General features: G+C 37.3%; 1 protein-coding gene across 3 annotated transcripts in view; it reads left to right on the top strand.

Moving 5' to 3' along the window:
- The window catches only part of CFAP47 (cilia and flagella associated protein 47), a 502,187-nt gene that overhangs the window by 46,442 nt on the left and 430,271 nt on the right, over positions 1-25,474 (top strand). For all 3 annotated transcript variants that reach the window (XM_070365964.1, XM_070365963.1, XM_070365962.1), the window contains exons 14-20: positions 3,812-4,028; positions 4,323-4,564; positions 9,351-9,481; positions 10,200-10,322; positions 13,239-13,370; positions 18,011-18,088; positions 22,136-22,280. In XM_070365964.1, coding sequence (XP_070222065.1) covers positions 3,812-4,028; positions 4,323-4,564; positions 9,351-9,481; positions 10,200-10,322; positions 13,239-13,370; positions 18,011-18,088; positions 22,136-22,280 — 1,068 coding nt within the window. The remainder of the gene's footprint in view (positions 1-3,811; positions 4,029-4,322; positions 4,565-9,350; positions 9,482-10,199; positions 10,323-13,238; positions 13,371-18,010; positions 18,089-22,135; positions 22,281-25,474) is intronic.

The following is a 25,474-nucleotide window of genomic DNA, read 5'->3' as shown; positions in this document are numbered from 1 at the left end:
TGTTGAATATATATTGATGTATTTACTTAGAGATACAACTATTTAAATTGTATATCTTATTTGGAGAAACGTCTTTCCCCAATTTTTAATTTGGATGTTTGCCTCCTCAGTATAGAGTTTAATAATTGTTTATGTATTTTGAATACACATCTTTTTTCAGATATGATTTCCAAATATTTTCCCTAAATCTGTGGCTTTTTTTTTATTTTCTTAATAATGTTATTTAAAGCACAGCAATTATTAAACAAAATTGAATTAGCTTATTTTTTTTCATTTCATTGATCATGCTTTTAATATCATGCCCAACAATCTTTAGCTAGCCCAATTCGCAAATATTTTCTCCTAAACATTTTGTATTTTTAGATCTTATGTTTAGGACTACAATTCCTTTTAATGTTTTTTAAAATTTTTGTTTATGGTAAGAGTTAAGAGTCTAAATTCATATTGTTATATGTGGATATTCAGTTGTCCCAGCACCATTTGTTGAAAATACTATCATTTCTTATTGAATTGCCTTGGCACCTTTTTCAAAAATCAAATGACCAAATATGTCAAGGCTTGTTCTGGAGTCTTTATTCTGTTCCATTGATCTGTATGTCTATTCTAGTGGCAGTTCTACACTGTCAGTAAGTAGCTTTCTGATAAGTTTTGAAATCATTAAGTGTAAGTCTTCCAAATTAGCTCATCCTATTCAGGATTGCTCTGGCAATCCTAAGTATAAATTGAATCTTATTAGCCACACTTTGTCTTTCTTGTTCTTGGATCTCTGTCTTAATATTTCTAGCATACCTCTGTATTATTTGCCTCAACCAGTACTTAAACCTCATGATTCATGGAATGTTGAGGAAGAGTACTAAGGAAGTTCTTGCCTGAGTACTGGAGGATAATTATTACTAGTTAAAGCAATACTCTGGACCCAGGTAACATTCACAAAAGAAGGATCTGGAAGCACCAGTCTGTTTTAAGGTAACTTCCTTGCAGAGTAGAGCTTGAGAAAATTATAAGAATATGAAAAATTGTCTATTACCTAATGAGGTAAAATTTACTATATCTGACATCCAAGTAAATATTACAACACATAAAAATAATCAGGGAAATATAAGCCATAATAAATAGAATTATTAACCAGTTAAATCATTAATACTGATACTTATGTTAAAATTATCAGACAATGACACTGAAACTGTATTCCTTTTATTCAAAAAGTTATGCAGAGACATAAAGGATATGCAAAAATGATCCAAAGAATATACAGATTCACCACAATTCCAACCAAAATCCCATCAGGATCTTTTGTAGAAATTGACAGGCTCATTTTAAAATTAACATAGGAATACAAAGTAGTTAGAATAGTCAAAAAAATTTTGGAAAAGGAAAATGTGTTGAAGATAATACACTGCTTGATTTCAAGATATATTAGTAAGCAAAACCGTATGTTATTGGCATAAATATAGACCAATGACTGATACATATGGTTCAGAAATAGATCTGTGTATATTGGACAGCTGCCTTTTGACAAAGGTGCAAATGCAGTATGGTGCAGAAAACCTAGTCTTTGCAATAAATAGTGCTGGGACAGAGGAGTCACAAGCCAAAAAAAACGAAAAAAAAAAAAAAAAAACACTTGAATTTGTGGTCATACCTAACGTGATATGCCAAAAGTAAATCAAAATAGATAGATCATTAAGTCATATGCTTCCTTCCTTATAAAAGATATAACAACAAATATGCACATGGAAAGAGATGTACCATTGTTCATTGCTGTTGTTGTTCAGTCACTAAATCATGTCCAGCTCTTTGCGACCCCATGAACTACAGCATGTCAGACCTCCCTGTCCCTTACCATCTCCTGTAATTCATCCAAGTTCATGTCCATTGAATCAGTGATGCCATCCAACCATCTCATCCTCTGCTGCCCTCTTCTCCTTTTGCCTTCAATCTTTCCCAGCATCAGGGTCTTTTCCAATGAGTCAGCTGTTCACATCAGTGGCCAAAGTATTGGAGCTTCAGCTTTAGCAGTAGTCCTTCCAATGAGTATTCAGGGTTAATTTCCCTTATGATTGATTGGCTTGATCTCCTTGCAGTCCAAGGGACTCTCAAACATCTTCTCCAGTACCACAATTCGAAAGCATCAGTTCTTCAGCATTCAGCCTTCTTTATGGTCCAACTTTCACATCCATATATGACTACTGGGAAACTATGGCTTTGACTGTATGGACCTTTGTTGGCAAAGTGATGTGTTTACATTTTAATACACTGTTTAGGCTTCACATGGCCTTCCTTCCAAGAAGCAAGCATCTTCTATTTTTGTGGCTGAAGTCACCATTCACAGTGATTTTGGAGCTCAGGAAGAGAAAATTTGTCACTGCTTCCACTTTTTCCCCTTCTATATTTGTCATGAAGTGATAGTTAGCACTGGATGCCATGATCTTTGTTTTTTAACATTCATTGTTAGGGAAACACAAAATAAAACCAAAATGAGATACTGCTATATAAATCTATTAGAATGGCTAAAAAACTTACCAGTTCAATTGTTGTTGAAGATTTGGGGAAACTGAGACTCTTGTATACTGCTAGTGGGAATGTGAAATTAAATTGGGTTGGCCAAAAAGTTCTTTTGGGTTTTTCCCTAAGATATTATAGAAAAGTCAGAACAAACTTTTTGGCCAACTCAATACAACCATTTTGAAGTTTGGCAGTTTCTTATACATTTAAGCACACATCTACCATATTATCCATTCATTATACTCCTAAATATCTAAAGGAAATGAAGGTATATTTTAAATAAAATACTTGTTTGCAAATATTTTAGCATCCTTAATTTTAATAGGCCATACCTGGGAAGAGTCCAAGTGGTAACAGGTGATGTGTAAACATTCACCTATAATGGACTGGTGCTGTTGCTGCTAAGTCGCTTCAGTCGTGTCCGACTCTGTGCGACCCCAGAGATGGCAGCCCACCAGGCTCCGCCGTCCCTGGGATTCTCCAGGCAAGAGCACAGGACTGGGTTGCCATTTCCTTCTCCAATGCATGACAGTGAAAAGTGAAAGTGAAGTCGCTCAGTCATGTCCGATCCTCAGCGACCCCATGGACTACAGCCTATCAGACTCCTCCATCCATGGGATTTTCCAGGCAAGAGGACTGGAGTGGGGTGCCATTGCCTTCTCCGTAATGGACTGCTACTTAGTAAAAAGAATAGACTATTGACACATGAAACATCTTAAATGGATCTCCAGAGAACTTGCTGAATGAAAGAAATCAGAGGAAAAAACACACTTTCTATATTATTCCACTCATATTAAAGTCTGGAAAATGCAACCTGATCTATCGTGACATAAAGCAAATGAGTGGTTGTCTGGAAAGGGGGAATACAGAGGATGGTGGTAGGGAGAAACTATGAAAAGGTACAAGAATACTTTTTGGAGTTATATAAAAACTTTGGGCATTTAAAGAGAAAAACAAAATTTAAATAATGAGTCATGGGAAAGTTGCCAGTTTCTGTAAATTCTGGATAAGTGAACATAGATGCATTCATGAGAGTGGAGAGGGTGTTGGAGTATGCAAATTTGTGTACTGAGATGAGTTATAATTAGTGATAGTAATTTTGTCATGTAATTTTCCATATCAGAATCTATTTGAATTTTGGCCAATAACCTCTAACTATCAAGTTATGAACATCTTTATAAAACACTCTCTTAATAATTTCTGATATTATAGTATTTTAAGTGCTATTTTAAATGAATTAATCGATCAAAATATAGTGTGAATACATTTTTCAGCAATTAAACTTAGTAACTTTTTGTTTTTTCAGGGCCCTCTGTCCTTAACTTTGGTGATGTTTGTGTGAACTCAACAAATACTCATCTACTACATGTTATTAATATGCTACCAATTCACATTCTGATCCAATTAGATGTCAGTTTGGAAGAACTTAAGAAAACCAGCCAATTTTCATATGTGATTCCACCTACAACTAATACTTATATTTCAGTGATATTTGAATCTCCCACCATTGGAAAATTTTGGAAGTAGGATTTATTTTCAAATTTCTATTTGCTAGAATCAAAAATGTCCTTTTGTGTATTTGCCCCAATTATTTTTGTATATGTCATATTTGGTTCTAAAAGGTAGGAACTATATGTGCAGCAATTTGTGGATTCATATTTCAGTGTAATTACCTTTCATAATTATTTTGATTTATTTTTTTTACTAAGAATTGTGGATATCAATCCATAATATATGCATTTTTACATGTACCTAAAGTCTGTCATTCAGTTAAGAGCTGTTATCCATTCAATCTGGATGCTTTTGCTGTGTTACAGGTCTTTCACCTTCACAGTGAACAATATGCCTGGTGGACACATCCTAGTGATGGCAGTTGTCCTGCCAGTAAGACTTCAGCTATCTTCTAATGAGCTGATACTGAGACCACGAGGCTTCTTGGTGAAAACATGTTTTAGGGGGACGGTTAGGATGTATAATCATCAGAATTACTTTGTCAAATTTGAATGGCAACCGATAAATACAGGAAAGGGGATGGCATTTTCCATTCGTCCAGCTAAAGGTAAGTTTATTCTGTTTGTTTGATTTAGACATTCATTTATTCGTGTGTTCAGGCCTTAGTTATATCTTAAGTGTATACTGCATAAAGGTGCTAAGAATGTATAAGTACATCACATATGATCTTGTGACAATGGGACATTCCTGCCCTCTTAGCTTCCCTGTGTCCTTTCCTCCCCCTCCCTCCCTCTTTATATCTAATTTAGGAATAGTCTTCATTTGAGATCTAAGTAGACTATACTTCAGATCACAAAGGAGTCCTGGCATTTAGAATTCTTGTCTTAGGTGATTTTCCTGGGAAAATCATTTCCAAATCATGACTTTTGTATAACTCTACTGGCACAGTGCTAAAGAATTTGCCTACAATACAGGAGATGCATGAGATGTGGATTTGATCCCTGGTTTGGGAAGATCCCCTGGAGGAGGAAAATGCATCCTACTCCAGTATTCTTGCCTGAAAAATCCCATGGACAGAGGAGCCTAGCAGGCTACAGTCCATAGAGTCGCAAAGATTCAGACATGACTGAGTGTGCACCAGTGTTGTTAATGGGGAGTGTTATAAACAAGCTTGAGTATTAATTTAAGGGGCTTTCCTGGTGGCTCAGATGGTAAAGAATCTGCTGGTAATGCAGGAGACCCAGGCTCAATCCCTGGGTTGGGAAGATCCCCTGGAGAAAGAAATGGCAACCCACTCCAGTATTCTTGCCTGTATAATTCCATGGACAGAGGAGCCTGGCAGGCTACACCCCTTGGGATCACAAAGAGTCGGACACTAAGTGACTGAACACTTTAATACTTCACTTAATTTTAGGGCAGATATATTCAGAGATGGTAACAACAAGTGGAGGAGGAGGACTGTTCTTTTATTATGACTGGAGATCATTGATATAACCATATTTAATCTTTTTATTAATCTGGATAGATTTAGCACAATCCCAGATTATAATTTATTAAGGATTTGAGATATACTTCCTCTGAATATTCAGCAGATTCATTTGACCAAGCTCTTTTTGTTGTTGTTGTTACTAATGCTGGAAGTATTGGGTCCTGCCCCAATCTACGGAGAAGGCGATGGCACCCCACTCCAGTACTCTTGCCTAGAAAATCCCATGGACGGAGGAGCCTGTTAGGCTGCAGTCCATGGGGTCGCGAAGAGTCAGACACGACTGAGTGACTTCACTTTCATTTTTCGCTTTCATGCATTGGAGAAGGAAATGGCAACCCACTCCAGTGTTCTTGCCTGGAGAATCCCAGGGACGGGGGAGCCTGGTGGGCTGCCATCTATGGGGTCACACAGAGTTGGACACGACTGAAGCAACTTAGCAGCAGCAGCAGCAGCAGCCCCAATATAGAGAAAAGCTGAGTAAATGATCAGAGAAGAAAAAGGAATTATTTGTGTAGATTTCAGAGTTTCTTTATAAACCTTCTCCAGTTTTTTTCAGCAGGTGTCAGATGTAGTTTTATTATCTGCATTCCAGATATAGGTTTTGATCAAGCATGTGATACGGCACTAAAGGTATCTGAAAAGCACTGCGCATAAGCACTTTTCCTTGTATTTCTCCATCCTAGCCACGGTTGAGTGGTTGGGCTTCCCCCTTATGGCTACCATGAAAATGCTGTGACAAAGATTCATTAGTCAAAAGTGGAATTACAATGCAGTGGTAAAAGAATCTGCTTGCCAATGCACAGGATGCAAGAGACACTATTATAGAATTAACAAGTTTTTAACTTAGAGGTTTCCCTGGTGGCTCAGGGGTAAGAATTCCACCTGCCAATGCAAGAGATACAAGTTTGATCATTGAGACAGGAAGATTCCCTAGAGGAGGAAATGGCAGCCCATTCCAGGATTCTTGCCTGGAGCCTGGTGGGCTGTAGTCTATGGGGTCACAGAGAATCAGACACGACTGAGCACACACATACACAAACTTCTCATGGTTTTTAGTGCTGTGTTTTACAGAAAAAAATAATTGCTTTTCTTTGGATTGCTCATAGCATGTCTTATCTTTTTTTTTTGTCAAAGGAAAAACAAAGACATTTAATTCCAAATACAGTATGAGTAGGCCATGACTGAGCATGCAATGAACAAAAATAACAGTGTTTCTGTGAATGATATCATTAGCCTTTAAGTACTTTTAGTTTTTTTTTAGAACACAAATGCTACAATACTTCAGTGTATTTCATATATTATTGAGGAAAGTATGCATGATTTATACACATAGATTTCTCTTATATCATTTTCTGTTTAATGCTCAGAATTTTCATAAAATAATTACTCAATTTTATTTTTGCCTCTTTGTATAGATCATTTTATTGAGTCCCGTTTTCTATGTCCCTTTTGTTATATTACCATCTGAACCATGGTGGCCCAGGAGTTAAAGCGTCTGCCTGCAATGCGGGAGACCTGGGTTTGATCCCTGGGTTGGGAAGATCCACTGGAGAAGGAAATGGCAACCCACTCCAGTATTCTTGCCTGGAGAATCTCATGGACAGAGGAGCCTGGTGGGCTACAGTCCATGGAGTTGCAAAGAGCAGGACACAACTGAGCGACTTCACTTTCACTTTTGTTATATTGTGTTGGGGAAGAAGACATTTTCTCCTACCCTTAAGTCATGTCCAACTCTTGGTGACCCCATGGCCTCCCTGACGATCACCAGCTCCTGGAGTCTACTCAAACTCATCTCCATTGAGTTCGTAGTGACATCCAACCATCTCATCCTCTGTCATCCCCTTCTCCTCATGCCTTCAAACTTTCCCAGGATCAGGGTCTTTTCCAGTGAGTCAGCTCTTCGTATCAGGTGGCCAAAGTATTGGAGTTTCAGCTTCAACATCAGTCCTTCCAATGAACACCCAGGACTGATCTCCTTTAGGATGGACTGGTTAGATCTCCCTGCAGTCCAAGGGACTCTTCAGGAGTCTTCTCTAACACCACAGTTCAAAAGCATCAATTCTTCGGCGCTCAGCTTTCTTTATAGTACAACTCTCACATCCATACGTGACTACTGGAAAAACTATAGCCTTGATGAGACAGACCTTTGTTGGTAATGTCTCTCCTTTTTAATATGCTGTCTAGGTTGGTCATAACTTTCCTTCCAAGGAGTAAGCGTCTTTTAATTTCACGGCTGCAGTCACCATCTGCAGTGACTTTGGAGCCCAAAAAAATAAAGTCTGAAACTGTTTCCACTGTTTCCCCATCTATTTCCCATGAAGTGATGGGACTGGATGCCATGATCTTTGTTTTCTGAATGTTGAGCTTTAAGCCAACTTTTTCACTCTGTTCTTTCACTTTCAACAAGAGGCTCTTTAGTTCTTTGCTTTCTGCCATAAGGGTGGTGTCTTCTGCATATCTGAGGTTATTGACATTTCTCCTGGCAATCTTGATTCCAGCTTGTGCTTCCTCCAGCCCAGCATTTCTCATGATGTACTCTGCATATAAGTTAAATAAGCAGGGTGACAATATATAGCCTTGATGTACTTTCCCGACTTGGAACCAGTCTGTTGTTCCATGTTCAGTTCTAACTGTTGCTTCCTGACCTGCATACAGATTTCTCAAGAGGCAGGTCAGGTGGTCTGGTATTCCCATCTCTTTTAGAATTTTCCACAGTTTATTGTGATCCACACAGTCAAAGGCTTTGGCATAGTCAATAAAGCAGAAATAGGTGTTTTTCTGGAAATCTCTTGTTTTTTCAATGATCCAGCAAATGTTGCCAATTTGATCTCTGGTTCCTCTGCCTTTTCTAAAGCTAGCTTGAACATCTGGAAGTTCACAGTTCACGTACTGTTGAAGCCTGGCTTGGAGACTTTTAAGCATTACTAGCATGTGAGTGCAATTAAGAATTAAATTGACAGATTAACAGGAGAAAAGCAAAAGTTTCATAACATATATTGATGAGAGAGACCCAGGAAAACCCAATAACTTGACAGAGTGGCCAAAATCCTCAGCTTAAATATCATCTTCAACTAAAGGCAAAAGTGGATGTTTGAGATAGTGGCTTGGGGCTTCAAAGGAGAGAAAACAAATTCACATGGAGATGGGATAGCAAATGTTTGGGAAACAAATATTTGCTGTGTCATGCAAAGACCAGAATTGAGGAAACTACCATCATATGTGAGTCAGCCTGACTCAAGGCAAAGTTTGCTGTGATTGTCACTCATCTCTCTGTTCAGTGTCCTGTGCCTTTGAATCTTAGATGATCCTGCCTTTCTGAGGGAATAGCTTCTAAGTCATTCTTTCCATCAAGTATTATTTTCTTAGTCCAAAGGAGATGATAATTTAAACACGTAAAGCAATTCACAGCAAATGTGCCTGATCCCTCCTGGGTTCTAAATCTATTTGAATTACAGAAATGTGTTAGTAAAAACTACATCAGAAGTTACGTATCTCGGTATGTGAACATTGAAACGAACAAGCAAAAAGAAGCCTCTTGTTAATGATAATTCCTTCCTCAAAAAAACTGGATGAATGGTGTATTTCAGAGTGTTGAGAAATGTGGAGGGGATGTTTGAACAGGGATCACAAATAAGTTTATACCATCTAGATATAAAGTAATTTCTAATCCTAGAGTGTCACTTCATTGATAAATTTTAATTTTTTCTAAATATTAGCATATTTTTTATCAAATATTGTGATATGTCTATTAAAGTTAGAGTATAAGGTGTTCCCTGTAGTTTGTTTAATTCAAATAGGTTTTAAATGTCATTATATTTATATGCCAGTTCTAATTTTAGATATTAAAAAATAAATATAATAAAGATGTGGTATAACTTTCTTATTCTCTCTAAATTCTCTGTAGGCACTGTTGAACCATACTGCTCATTGGAATGTGAAGTAACATGGCAGCCGGGTTTTGATTCTCCAGAAAGGGGAGAATTTATTCTTCATGTCAGTGAAGGAAACACGCTGAAACTGAAATGTCTTGCACATGTAATGATTTTTATTTTGAGGGCTCTAAATTGGTTGGTATGCATATGTGTATATGAAAGTGAAAGTGTTAGTCGCTCAGTCGTGTCTGACTCTGTGCGTCTCCATGGACTGTAGCCCACAAGGCTCCACTATCTGTGGAATTCTCCAGGCAAGAATAATGGAGTGGGTTGCCATGTCCTTCTCCAGGGGATCTTCCCAACCCAGGGATCGAACCCAGGTCTCCTGCATTGCAGGCAGATTCTTTACTGTTTGAGCTACCTGGGAAGCCAAACAGCTGTGTATATATGCTGCTGCTGCTAAGTCGCTTCCCCATTCTCAGATAAGCAAAGTATGCATTATCAGTATGTTAAGCTCTTTGAGAAGACTTCTAGTAGAAACTTGCCTGGATAATATTTTGACACACACATTATTTCCCACATTGTACATAGTGGGGTAGGTGATCTCTAATATCCCCTACAGTGACTGTTCTACACGATTCTCAGTCATGGATTTACCTCCTCCTTAGAGTTTTCTTGCTTTCCCTGCCTTCTTCAGTTTAGGATTACATTATAAATATTCAATTCTTTTCTCTTAAACACACCATAAAGTCTGATAACACTTCATATTTTAGAAATTTCTGTGAAGCTGAAAAAGCTTGAGTTATCTGATGGGAGATTAAAAAAAAAAAAACATGTTTACAATTATTTCAATTTCACGTTCTGTCTCTTCTTATTATTAGCTTGGACACTCCAAGGTAACATTTTTAGAGCCACGGATACTCTTTAGCAATAGCCCTCAAGGGCTAACAACTTGGAGGAAAGCCATTCTTCACAATGTAGGACAAAACCATGCTTATTTCAAGGTAATGTAGAATCTTGGAATCTTACTTGAATCAGATCATATTATAACTTGAAATATGTGTTTGCTATGAGTTCTGTGCCATTAATACTTTAGCCTTTATACATTGGCTAATGTTAATATTTTGATTTTTCATATGAGATTTATCTGAATACATTTCATCTATTATAATACTTTGTCCTTTTAATTTCCCATAAAATTTGCCTCTTTCTGTCTCTCTCTTCCTTAGTCTCTCCTTTTTTTCTTCTCTTACCCCTCTTTTTCTTTCTTTCTGTTATTTTGTTTTATTGGAAAAAAAAGATGATGTAGAAAAAAATTGAAAAAAAACGTACATTTTTTGTTATATTCAGTATATGCTTTTCCTTTTTGCCCTCATTTTCACTCTGTCATTAAGACTGTTACAGTAGCAAGTGGGACCTAGATGAAGACCATTCTAAAGATACACTGTTTATAGTTATTACTCCTGATTTAATTTGTGTGGTGTGTGATATTTAAATTGGGCTTCCCTGGTGGCTCAGATAGTTAAGAATCTGACTGCAATGCAGGAGACCCAGGATCAATCCCTGGGTGGTGGTGGTTGTTTAAACCAACATTAAAAGCTCCTAATAGTGACAGTAGAGGTTAGTATTTGAGAGCTTTCTTTCAAGCTTTATATTTACATGTCTTCTACCCAAACAAGCAAAGGAGAATACCCTTTTCTACTCTGTTGTTCAAAATTAGTTCTTAGATCTTAGGGGGTGTTCCGTCATCCTAAAAATCTTAACCAATTTCCCTTCAAATTATTCTGACTTAGGGAATGATCAGATCAGATCAGTCACTCAGTCATGTCCGACCCTTTGCGACCCCATGAATCGCAGCATGCCAGGCCTCCCTGTCCGTCACCAACTCCCGGAGTTCACTCAGACTCACGTCCATAGAGTCAGTGATGCCATCCAGCCATCTCATCCTCTGTCGTCCCCTTTTCCTCTTGCCCCCAATCCCTCCCAGCATCAGAGTCTTTTCCAATGAGTCAACTCTCTTCGCATGAGGTGGCCAAAGTACTGGAGTTTCAGCTTTAGCATCATTCCTTCCAAAGAAATCCCAGGGCTGATCTCCTTCAGAATGGACTGGTTGGATCTCCTTGCAGTCCAAGGGACTCTCAAGAGTCTTCTCCAACACCACAGTTCAAAAACATCAATTCTTCAGTGCTCAGCCTTCTTCACAGTCCAACTCTCACATCCATACATGACCACAGGAAAAACCATAGCCTTGACTAGATGAACCTTTGTTGGCAAAGTAATGTCTCTGCTTTTGAATATGCTATCTAGGTTGGTCATAACTTTCCTTCCAAGGAGTAAGCGTCTTTTAATTTCATGGCTGCAGTCACCATCTGCAGGGATTTTGGAGCCCAGAAAAATAAAGCCTGACACTGGTTCCACTGTTTCCCCATCTATTTCCCATAAAGTGATAGGACTGGATGCCATGATCTTCATTTTCTGAATGTTGAGCCTTAAGCCAACTTTTTCATTCTCCTCGTAAACCTTCATCAAGAGGCTTTTTAGTTCCTCTTCACTTTCTGCCATAAGGGTGGTGTCATCTGCATGTCTGAGGTTATTGATATTTCTCCTAGCAATCTTGATTCCAGCTTGTGTTTCTTCCAGTCCAGCGTTTCTCATGATGTACTCTGCATATAAGTTAAATAAACAGGGTGACAATATACAGCCTTGACGTACTCCTTTTCCTATTTGGAACCAGTCTGTTGTTCCATGTCCAGTTCTAACTGTTGCTTCCTGACCTGCATATAGGTTTCTCAAGAGGCAGGTCAGGTGGTCTGGTATTCCCATCTCTTGAAGAATTTTCCACAGTTTATTGTGGTCCACACAGTCAAAGGCTTTGGCATAGTCAAGAAAGCAGAGATAGATGTTTTTCTGGAACTCTCTTGCTTTTTCCATGATCCAGCTGATGCTGGCAATTTGATCTCTGGTTCCTCTGCCTTTTCTAAAACCAGCTTGAACATCAGGAAGTTCACAGTTCACATATTGCTGAAGCCTGGTTTGGAGAATTTTGAGCATTACTTTACTAGCGTGTGAGATGAGTGCAATTGTGCGGTAGTTTGAGCATTCTTTGGTATTGCCTTTCTTTGGGATTGGAATGAAAACTGACCTTTTTCAGTCCTGTGGCTACTGCTGAGTTTTCCAAATTTGCTGGCATATTGAGTGCAGCATTTTCACAGAAGCATCTTTCAGGATTTGGAATAACTCAACTGGAATTCTATCACCTCCACTAGCTTTGTTCGTAGTGATGCTTTCTAAGGTCCACTTGACTTCACATTCCAGAATGTCTGGCTCTAGGTGAGTGATCACACCATCGTGATTATCTGGGTCATGAAGATCTTTTTTGTACAGTTCTTCTGTGTATTCTTGCCATGATAGATAAACCTAATTTGGCTTCTGACAAACCATACCTTAACTCTTTTGGTAAGTTACTTTTTTGAAGGTTGAAATGATATCTTAGACACTGGGCTATGAAGTAAATAATAAAGAAGAGGAGGTTACCTCATCAACTTGCCTTCCCACTAACTTTGCTTTCATTTTTTTAGGATCAGGGCAAAGGCAAGCTATCAAAATAGTATCTAGAATTTTGGCATCTCTCCAACAGATATATCTCATTCTTTTGTAAGTTTTTCAAAGTCTCAAAACGACTTCATTGTCCTATTTGAATTGGAAGATGTCACTGCTGAAAGTTCTATTTGTGGATTAGGGGTGCAAATCCTTGTTGAACTTCAAAATGTTTGTTTTGAAGTTGAAAATCTATTCAAATCATCTCAAGCCCTGTACCTATAGGTCATCTCTCTGTGTAGTGGTGTAGAAGCAAACTATGAAGATTTTGGAATGATAACTTTAAAGGATAATGTCACATTTCTACAAATTTTTGATTACAGGTTTGTGACCAGAGTCTTTTGTCTATGATTCACATTGTTCCATCACAAGGAATCATTCCACTGGGGGGACTAACTGTTCTCAATATCTCCTGTACTCCTACCGTTAAAGAAAAATTTGACATAAGAACAAAGGTATGTTTATGCATATGTGTTCTCACTTCTTATATATGTCTCTATGGATTTGTTTGGTTATGATATTTATAATAGTAGGTATAATGCTATAAAATGTTGTGTACTTGTTCATTCTTAGAAAGCTTGTTTTAATGGTTTCTTCTAATGGGGATGGGTTTTAATATTATGATACTAAAGAGTAGTTTAAAGCATTTCCTTTGTTTTTCTATTCTAAATTTCTAAATGAGTTAGCTCTAAAGAAGTGCAGTTTGTAAAGATCTTTGGCCCATTTTTTGATTGGGTCGTTTATTTTTCTGGAGTTGAGCTGTAGGAGTTGCTTGTATATTTTTGAGATTAGTTGTTTGTCGGTTGCTTCATTTGCTATTATTTTCTCCCATTCTGAAGGCTGTCTTTTCACCTTGCTAATAGTTTCCTTTGATGTGCAGAAGCTTTTAAGGTTAATTAGGTCCCATTTGTTTATTTTTGCTTTTATTTCCAATATTCTGGGAGGTGGGTCATAGAGGATCCTGCTGTGATGTATGTCGGAGAGTGTTTTGCCTATGTTCTCCTCTAGGAGTTTTATAGTTTCTGGTCTTACGTTTAGATCTTTAATCCATTTTGAGTTTATTTTTGTGTATGGTGTTAGAAAGTGGTCTAGTTTCATTCTTTTACAAGTGGTTGACCAGATTTCCCAGCACCACTTGTTAAAGAGATTGTCTTTAATCCATTGTATATTCTTGCCTCCTTTGTCAAAGATAAGGTGTCCATATGTGAGTGGATTTATCTCTGGGCTTTCTATTTTATTCCATTGAAGTAAGCCAGAAGGAAAAACATAAATACAGTATACTAACGCATATATATGGAATTTAAAGATGGTAACAATAACCTGGTGTACGAGACAGCAAAAGAGAAACTGATGTATAGAACAGTCTTATGGACTCTGTGGGAGAGGGAGAGGGTGGGAAGATTTGGGAGAATGGCATTGAAACATGTAAAATATCATGTAAGAAACGAGTTGCCAGTCCAGGTTCAATGCACGATACTGGATGCTTGGGGCTAGTGCACTGGGACGACCCAGAGGGATGGTATGGGGAGGGAGAAGGGAGGAGGGTTCAGGATGGGGAACACATGTATACCTGTGATGGATTCATTTTGATATTTGGCAAAACTAATACAATTATGTAAAGTTTAAAAATAAAAAAAAAGAAAAAGAAAAAAAAAAAAAAAAAAAAAAAATAAATAAAAAAATAAAGAAGTGCAGTTTGTAAAGATCTAAAAAATAAGCAACCTTATCTATACCATCTGTTGTGAAAATGGTTAGCAGAACTTGACAAGAGGATTTGTAGAAAATATTTTTGATGAAAGTTGCTAATGGAAGTTTGTACTAAGTTGAAATGGATACCTTTCATCAATTCCAGGACTTTTTTCACATGAACTTGGAATATTTGACATCTCTAACTTGTGACAAGCCCTCACTAGTCACAAAGCAAAGGATTGTTTTCTCCATGGTATTAAAAAATAACTAAGGAAAAAATAATCAATTTTGGGTGTTAATTCTAAATAGCTTTAATAACTGTAGGAATTAGAGATAAATTATATATGAATTTCTTAGTATTTTATGTTCATGGAATTATGTGAATAAAAAGATACTACCTTGATTTTAAGGATTTCTAAGAGTTCATTAAACAGGAAAAAAACATGTAAGATGAGTCTGTAATAAATTTTATTTATTAAATAAACTCATGGAATACTCTTCAATTTGATGATCAACTGTGTACATTAACCCACATTAAAAAAATAGCATGTATGCTATCATCAGATCAAAATGAATAGCTTAAGATGTATCCCCCATTTTATCCTTCAATTTCTCATAACTGTTAGTTCTTAAATAACATGTAGCTTAATATAATAAATATCAATTTGCTTGGCCCTGAAATAAATAACCTAATAATTATATCCTACCTTTATAAAGAATTATACACTGAAATATGTTTATAAATTACATATTATGATATATGGTCTGATATTTGGACAGAATTTTTTATATGTTTATATGTTTATGGAAAAAGTAAAAAATATAGCCACTAAAATATAGGTTTTACTGAGAGATTAACTGGCACTGTATTTCAAAGAACTATACTGCTTTTACAAAGTTTATCTTTTTAGCATTATAATATAATGAGATTCATTTATTCATCTATTCCCTGGGTATTTATTGGGCATACATTATGTGTTAGGCTCTTCTGTACATGCTAGGAATGTAAAATTGAACAAGATAACTAGAGTCCTTGTTCTCTGAGAGTGTACAATCTGATGGAGGATGCAAACAACTCAAAATTAAAAGATAGTATGCTAAGTATAATGATGGAGAAATGCAGTAGGCTAAGGGAGTATACAAGAGAGGTTTGCCACCCAGGCTTAACATGGTCAGAGGCAGTTTCCGAGGGGAAGATGCATCTAAAAGGCACCAAAGTTAAAAGTCACCCAGAGGAAAGGGATAGTAGTGGGGTGAAGGAGGAGAAGAAGAAAAAGTACTTGAGGAACCATGATCAGATATAGGAAAGAGTGAGCTACGAGGCAGATATGAAAAAACTTAGTTTAACATGGCTTTATAGATTGAATGATAGTGGAGAAAGATATAAATATTTAGAGACCTGTATAAATTTTAGGTCATACAGGTCCTTATCAACAACTTAGGAACTCAAAATTTTGTTTTAAGAACTATGAGTCTTTAAGCATGGAGAGTTTCACAATGAGATTTGCATTTTTCAGATATCACTTGGGTTTAGAGTAGCGTTAAACTGGGACTAGTGCAGTTATTAGTCTGGTAGTGATGTCCAGGAAGGAGAAGATTGTGTTCTTTGTTAGGAGACAGGATTCTAGACAAATTCTGTCAAATTTAAGAGATGAACATTTAGGGTTTGATGATTGGAAGGGGTCACATATAAGTAAAATAAGTAAGTCAAGAGTTAAACAGATGAACTACATTCAATGAGAAAGAGATTAGAGGATGAGTAGCAGATTTTAGAGGGAAATCATGAGTTTGAAGCACCTTTTGCATCCCTATGTAGAGATGTCTAATATGTCCAATAAAGAGGCCATTGCTTATGCATATTGGTCTGAAGGCTAAGGATTAATCTTAGAGATGATAGAGATTATTTCTGTTACCCATATAAAGACCAAGAATGAGTGTAAGTGGGCTGAATATATTGATGAGAAGTTAAAATGATAAACTTTGTAAGAAGTTAAATAAAAAAAGAAATAGAGACAGGTAAATTGGGGCTGATCTGGAAAGAAATCACATATCACAGACTTAGATGTCCCTGTGACATGTGACATCCTAGAATTCATGTCTCTGAAAATGGGCAAGAAAACAGGGATGATAGACGGTTGTGAGAAATAGAGGCATAGATGAGTGTATGATTTCTGGGGCTATGAATTTGTGAGGAGTTAGATCGGTTAGATGAAGTCTTGGGAGACAGAAAGGTCAAACGAGCAATGAGTGAGGGTAGTGAATGTGTTATGGTAGCCCGGAATTTTTCATGACCCGCGAATGTAGAGGTTAGTAAAAGGGAGCCATGGGGGTTGAGACTTACATGCAGCATTCATCAGTGAAGCACATACTGATTTGTAATTACTTCTGAAGCATTGGCTTATGCTTCTTATGATTTTAGTCACATATTTTGTTTATGTACTATATATTCTATAAATAAAATATAGAAATCATGAAGTATTATGAAGTAAGCAGTTCAGTTAATAAGACTGTCTAGATGGCACTCTGAAACAATGGTATTTTATGGTTTGTGTATAAACAATGTTACTGATTCTGTTGAAAGAGTGAAAAACATCCATGACTCTTTCTTAATTATAGTATACATTTAGATTTAAATTTTGAAGTTGACTGCTACCAATCTCATGTAGGTAGGGCTTTCAAGGAATGATATTTTCATGCTTCTGAGATTTTGATTAGACAATTATGTGTTCATGTAATCTTCAGGCTTTGTTTTTTAGGAGTTATACACCTAAATTCTTATTTCACTATCTTAATTTTCTTGAAAGAGATTGTTCAGGCAGTTCTTGGTCCACGGTTAGCCACTGCTACTTTCAACTTTTGTGACCTCAAGCCTCAGTTTTCCTCACTTGGAAATTAGGGTATTAAGAAAATACTGAAGATTTAAAAAAAGATAATGTATTTAGCAGTGTGCTTGGCCTGTATACTCAGCAATTTTTAGCTGCTCTCATTAGAATTATGGTTGTTTCGGATGTTAGTATTTTTCTATGGAAAGAAGCATGTTGTACTTAGTTTCTTGTTTTAATTTTGAATATCCTGTTGAAATTAGGTCAATACAAAAGGCTTACATGGACTTTGAGGCAGTAATATCAAGGCAAATGGGTAGAACTCTTCAATCAAATTCACAAGCTGTCACTTAGTCCCATTTGTGGTGGAAGTTTTTAAGAGTTGAAAATTCACTTCTCTTAATTTCAATTCCATATCACAAGAAATGATGACAACTGCCAGAATAAATCTTATGACATTTATAGTATGTTATGATTATTTAAATCCTAAAATGTTATATAAATGTCAGGTAATATTTTACCTGAGAAGTATATGAGTATATTTTAGTATGGTTTCTGCAGAATTTTATGTTTCTCCTAAATAGGTTGCTATTCGCTGTGCAAAAGACATAGACCTTAGGATTGGTGGATCTGTTGAGGTTGCTGATATTGAAATCCATCCGGTAAGTATGTTACCTTTTTGTAGAATCAGTGTATGAGTGTAGTGATTTTTATTAATGTGTCCCTAGTCAGCCCATGTAGGTTAAAAAATTTTTATTATATAGTAATGTGATATAGAAATTAATATATGTAATATAAATGTAAGTAATGAAGCAGAGTATTGAACAGATTAAATGAAGGTTTAAGAATTCACCACTGATTTTAAGTATCAGAACAGTACCACAACCATTAAATTATCTGTAGACTTCATCTTGATCCTACCCCTCTTAAGAGATAACTACTTTCCTGAATTTTGTCATTATTATCTCTTTATTTTTTCTAATTGGGTTGCCACATATGTATGAATTCCTTAACTGTTTATTATTTAGTTTAGTTTATTGGTTTCTCAGCTTTATAACAAAGATATATTATCTTTGGTGCGTTACTTTTAATTGAATGTTATGTTTTTAAACTTCATCTTGATTATGTGTAGCTGGATGTTATTCATTATCCCTGCTGCTTAATAATCCATTATGTAGACATACTGTAATTTGTAGACTCATTTCATTGTGCATTCAGTTAGTGTATCTGTTTTTTTTTTTTATATTACCAATACTATAGCTATGAACTTTCCTCATAGCTCAGTCGATAAAGAATGTGTCTGCAATACAGGAGACCCAGGTTCGATTCCTGGGTTGGGGAAACCCCCTGGAGAAGGAAATGCTAACCCACTCCAGTATTCTTGCCTAGAAAATTCCATGGGGCGAGGAGCCTGGCATGCTACAGTCCATGGGGTCACAAGAATTGGACACAACTTAGTGACTAAATCACCACCACCACCATAGCTATGAACATTCATGTACATATCTTTAATGTACTTATGTAAGAGTTTCCCTAGAGGTAGAGTTGCTGAGATTATATATATTTGACTTCACAAGATAATTTCCATGTTTTTGCTCAAGTTTCCATTGTTCCATGTTCCATTGCTCCATAATTTCTTTGTAAGACTTAATATTTGCCAGTCTATTGAGTGTAAAATGGTACCTCACTGTGGTCTTGATTTGCATTTTTAAAAATTTATTTATTTTAAAATTTTTGGTTGCTCTGAGTCTTTGTTGCTTTGTGCAGGCTTTCTCTAGTTGCTGCAAATGGGGGGCTGCTCTAGTTATGGCGCTTGGGCTTCTCTTGTTGTGAAGCATGGGCTCTAGGGCATTCAGGCTTCAGTAGTTAAAGCTCATGGACTCAACAGTTGTGCCTCGGAGACTCAGTGGTTGTGACACATGGGCTTAGTTGCCCTGTGACAGTGGAATCTTCCCAGACCAGGGATCAGATCGAACCCCTGTCTCCTGCATTGACAGGTAGATTCTTATTCACTGTGCCACCAGAAAGTTCTGTATTTTCTGAACTATAATCAAATTAATTTTTGAACTATTGTTCTGTACCCTGATAAAATTTTGTTCTACAATTGGTAGAGTGCACATGCATGCTATTTTTCTTTCAGGCAAGACCTTCAGATCTGTTCTTATCTATCCAAAGAAACTTTCCCTTATCCTTTAAAAAGCCCATATGTCCCTCCTTTGTGACATTTATGTTACAGACATCTTAAATTCTGGGAACATGTCCATTGTAGCCATAGTCATATTATTTGCAGCTTATTTGCCCTTTTGTTTTTCTCTCCCCCATGACCGGTACAATTCAGGTTCTGAACTGCTGGTTGTCTCAGGTAGGGCCTTACCACCAGTCTGCACTTGAACAACATCACCACAGTTTTAGGCTTTAAGTTACGATTTTCTAAACTTTCTTTTATTCAGCGTTGAATGCATGGTAAGTCCAGACAGACCAACAGATACTAAGCTAGCTTGGCTATGATAATGGTGATTTCTGGAGTATCCAGATTGCTTTTTTTTCCATTGCTATGGTGTCCTCCTTTGTACAACATTAGACAAATATGGAGACTTTTAGTACTATATTTCTTTGTGGCAGGCTTTGCATGTTATATTACAACTGAGTAATTCATAGGACTTTACATTAATGTATATTTATCAATATTCCCTAATTATTTTGGATTTTTAAACATTGCTGCCTAGTTACCATTTTAAAATAGTATTCTAGTGTTTTCAGACATTGTTAGCAATATATCTAATAATTATGAGGAGAAGGAAATGGCAACCCACTTCAGTATTCTTGCCTGGAGAATCCCATAGATGGAGGAGCTTGGCGGGCTATAGTCAATGGGGTCGCAAAGAGTCAGACACGACTGAGCAACTGGAGATAGACAGAGAATGTGTGTCTTAATAACAATTAGGAAATCTTATCCAAATGAGCCTATGGGAAAGACCAGAGTGGGATAAGAGGAATGGTTTGTTGCATATATGAGGCATCAAACTTTTGCTACCTGTTTTGGATTTTACAAATTTCACTTGTAGAACTGAGTTGATATTTTTTGTGCTAAGTTGTTTCAGTCATGTCCTACTCTTTGTGACCCTATGGACTGTAACCTGCCAGGCTCCTCTGTCCATGGGATTTCCCAGGCAAAAACACTAGAGTAGGCTGCCGTGCCTTCCTCCAGAGGATCTTCCTGACTCAGGGATTGAAACTGCATCTCTTACATCTCCCACATTGGCAGACAGGTTCTTTACCACTAGCACCAACAACTGAAGCAAATAGTGGACAGTTGACTTTAATGCCATGTTTTTCTCAACATCAGGATACTGTTGTCTCTTTCTCTTTTAATGCTGTATATGATTCTTTTACTAGGAACTATAGGGTATCTATAGTTACTCCACCAGAAGAGGAATCCTACAGAGTTTTTTGGTATAGGCGCATGCCTGTCATATAAGTTAAAGTTAAGATACATTCAATTAGCATTCCTATATATTTAAGCTAGATGTCAGATAGATACAAGACAAAAATGAATGAGACATAAGATTCACTAGGAGACACAGATAAATATACAAATCAATGGATTTGTGATGTCATAATGTAAGTAAACATAAGGAACAGAAGTAGTCTTGAGCAGACTGTAATTAACTGGCTTATCCAGCTGGTGTTTGAAGGATGCATAGTATTTTATCAAGCAAGTGCAAGTTAGAGAAGGGTCTTCCTGACAGAAGAGATACCTCAATAAAGACACAGAGGGTAGAAGCGTCAGTAGGTTGGAAATGACAGGTATACAGCTTGCTGAAATATAGAGTGGTAGGGGTGAGAGTAGAGCTCGGTGAGGCTGGAACAGGAGGAGGGGGAAGGTCGTGGTGAGCTTTATGAGCCCTCCTAATGAACTTGACATTGTCCTGTAGGTGGAGGAGAATCATCACATTTTAAGACAAGAAGTCATGTGGTCAGATTTTCAATTAGTTTACTTGTGACTTAGTTGTGGAATGGAGAATTAGAGAAAGTCAAAATCTAGAAATGAAATGAAAAGTGACCAGTTGCTAACTTTATATAATTGCAATAAAGATAAGAGGTGAAAGAGGCAGAATGAATGGGACTTGATAACTGATTACATGCAGGAGAGAGGAAGAAGAAAAATATAATGAATTTGTATAGAGTTCTCATTTAATTGCTAAATCATGTAGGATTCTTTTGCGACCCCATAGACTGTAGTCTGCTGGGCTCCTCTGTCCTTGGAATTTCCCAGGCTAGAATACTGGAATGGGTTGCCATTTCCTGCTCCAGGAGATCTTCCCAACCCAGGAATCAAACCTGTGTCTCCTGCATTGGTAGGTAGTTTCTTTACCACTGAGCCTCCTGGGAAGCCCAGTTTGTAGAGTGTGCCACCATTAATAATGTCCTTGAAAAACATAAGAGTGTAATTTTTTATTGAGGTATAATTGACATATAACATTATGTTAGTTTCAGGTGTACAATATGATTCAGTATTTGTATATATTGTGAAGTGTTCACCATGGTAAGTCTAGTTATCATCTGTCACCAAGCATAATCTTTTTTTTTTTCTAGTGATAAGGACTTTTAAGATCTCGTGTCTTACAGTATAATTTTTAGTTTACATTGTCTTTATTAACTGTTACTCTGCCTTCTATTTATTATTTCTTTTTTTGTTTGTTTTTTAGAATAAATTTAACTTCATTGGCACCTACGTTGGTTCTACTCAGATTATGCCATTTTTTGTAAAAAACAAAGGTATAACACGTGCCAGAGTACAGTTTAATCTGAAAGATGCTGATGGTTTTTCACTGGATTTTAAAGGCAAATCAGGTACATATTTTATACCATGATGATATTATTATAAAAGTTAAAGAATTTTAAGTTGCTCAAAGAAATAACGTTGAGTACTGTGAAGGGCTGCTGCTGCTGCTGCTAAGTCACTTCAGTTGTGTCCAACTCTGTGTGACCCCAGCAGTTGTTCTCAATATTTTTAAAAGTGCATGTTTTTCTTATATCCTGTAACAAATCTTGGTTCTATTTTTATAAATATACCTGTATTAATATCAGAAGACTGGTAATACATGGCAATTAACTCTGCTTACTAATATATATAATAGGTTAAGTATGTTATATATAAGTATATACTATAAATGAAAATAAAATTATTAATTGCTAGTTTTAATTGCTTAAGAATTTTAGGTAAATATTTTAGAGAGCTCTCTCTGTGTGTTTAACTATATATTAGGTATCTTTATGTTAAAATTGTTTGAAAAAATACACTTATAAATATATTTCAATTGTTTACCTCAGGTGTTGTCAAACTAAGATCTACGGGCTAAATCTGGCCTGGCCCCTCTTTTTATAAATATACTTTTATTAGAACACAGGCATACTCATTTGTTTGTGTATTGTTTATGGATACTTTTATAATGGCAGAGTTGAATAGTTGTGACAGAAACCATATGGCTTGCAAAACCTAAAATATTTACTGTCTAAACCCTTACAGAAAACTGTTTGCCAACCATTGCTTTAGTCATTTTTTATTCAGCACATATTTATTGAATACCAATTATAGGTCAGATACTAGCTTATGAGTCTATAAAGACAAGACATTTTACTTTTTCTCCGAAAGTGAACAGTAAGTTTATCAGTCAAGGTCTTAGTAATAAATAAATGACTCACTTCAAGCATTTAACTGAAGATTATTTAATGAAGGAATTATGTATGGACCTGGGAACCAGGTTTAAAGGAACTGACAAGGATAGAAGCTGCTTCTACCTCTACCTCAAGGAGCAAGATGAGGCAAGATATCGGAGCCCTATGAGTGGTGAAACTGTAAAAGAGAGGCCATCTGATAAAAGCTGTTAATTATTAAAAAAAAAAAAAAAATCCTTGCTAGAATTGTAGGTGAGGTAGGGAAAATGTGAGGGCATAAATACCTCCTATCCTCTGATACCTTGCTGGCATCTCCCTGTGGTTGAACCAAATCAGAGGCAGAAGAGCAAGGAGCCTCAGTAAATCAATCTGTAGAGGTTAGGACAGAGGAGAGCAGAGAAAGATGGCTGTTGGATCTAAGTGACAAATGAATACCACCTATATAACACTAGGAGAAAGAGAAATGAAGTATTGGGTTATTACCATATAGTATGGTGGATGCTTCAAGACAAGTCAGTACATGGTGCTAAGGGGAACTAGCTGAGAATCAGCACTAGGAAAAATTTCTTGGAGAAATTGATGCCTCATCTGGATTTTGAAGAATGAGGAGCAATACAGAGAAGGGGGCAGAAAAGCTGAGCACCGAAGAATTGATGCTTTTGAACTGTGGTGTTGGAGAAGACTCTTGAGAGTCCCTTGGACTGCAAGGAGATCCAACCAGTCCATTCTAAAGGAGATCAGTCCTGGATGTTCTTTGGAAGGATTGATGCTAAAGCTGAAACTCCAGTACTTTGGCCACCTCATGCGAAGAGTTGACTCATTGGAAAAGACTCTGATGCTGGGAGGGATTGGGGGCAGGAGGAGAAGGGGACGACAGAGGATGAGATGGCTGGATGGCATCACTGACTTGATGGACGTGAGTCTGAGTGAACTCTGGGAGTTGGTGATGGACAGGGAGGCCTGGTGTGCTGCGATTCATGGAGTCGCAAAGAGTCAGACACGACTGAGCGACTGAACTGAAGTGAACTGAAAGGCGTAGATATGAGTCAATATGGCAAGTAGTTGGGAATATCTAGAGTATAGGAGTATAGGACTAGAGGGGCAAGTGAGACCCAGGTAACTAACATTCTTTTCTGGACATTTATTCTAGGGGTTGTTGTTGTTGTTTAGTCCCGAAGTTGTTTCCAACTCTTTTGTGACCCATGGACTATAGCTGGCCAGGCTCCTCTGTCCATGGGATTTCCCAGGCAAGAATACTAGAATGGGTTGCTCTTTACTTCTCCAGAGGATCTTCCTGACCCAGGGATCAAACCCACATATCCTGCATTGGCAGGCAGATTCTTTACCACTGAGCCGCCAGGGAATCCATTCTAGAGGTTAGACAGTTTGGTTAAAGGATTGATACCTAGGCAATGGTGTGAGTTGGCTTGCCCTTCACTAATTTTCCTTTTGGACTGAAGTTGAAAATAGCTTGGGGGAAAACGTGGGTGTAGAAAGGGCAAGACCAGAGACAGGGAGATCAGTTAGGTGTGGTGGCCATACAGGTGACAAATGATAAGAGCCTGAGCTCAGATTTTGATGTTGGGAAGGAAAGGAGGAGATTTCCAAAGATACTTAGAAATTCTCCAATGTGGTTATCAAGTGGACGTGTGTATTAGGGAAGAGGAAGAAATTTTGGATCATTCCCAGTTTTTGACTGTAAGAGACAGATGTCTGGATGAACAATTCATAGTTGATATAATGCGGGAGCATTAAAAAGCAAGAGACATTACTTTGCCAACAAAGGCAAAGTAATGTCCATATAGTCAATGCTTGTCCATATAGTCAAGGCTATGGTTTTTCTATTAGTCATGCATGGATGTGAGAGTTGGACTATAAAGAAAGCTGAGTGCCAAAGAATTGATGCTGTCAAACTGTGGTGTTGAGAAGACTCTTGAGAGTCCATTGGACTGCAGGGAGATCAAACTAGTCAATCCTAAAGGAGATCAGTCCTGAATATTCATTGGAAGGACTGATGCTGAAGCTGAAGCTCCAATAGTTTGGCCACCTGATGCGAAGAACTGACTCATTGGAAAAGACCCTGATGCTGGAAAAGATTGAAGACAGGAGGAGAGTGGAGAAGGCAATGGCACCCCACTCCAGTACTTTGCCTGGAAAATCCCATGGATGAAGGAGCCTGGTGGGCTGCAGTCCATGGGGTCGCTAAGAGTTGGACATGACTGAGCGACTTCACTTTCACTTTTCACTTTCATGTATTGGAGAAGGAAATGGCAACCCACTCCATTGTTCTTGCCTGGAGAATCCAAGGGATGGGGGAGCCTGGTGGCTGCCGTCTGTGGGGTCACACAGAGTCAGACATGACTGAAGTG

This window comes from Bos mutus, chromosome X, assembly GCF_027580195.1.
Source record: "Bos mutus isolate GX-2022 chromosome X, NWIPB_WYAK_1.1, whole genome shotgun sequence".
Classification (NCBI taxonomy): domain Eukaryota; kingdom Metazoa; phylum Chordata; class Mammalia; order Artiodactyla; family Bovidae; genus Bos; species Bos mutus.
This window is presented reverse-complemented; position numbering and strand designations above follow the sequence as displayed.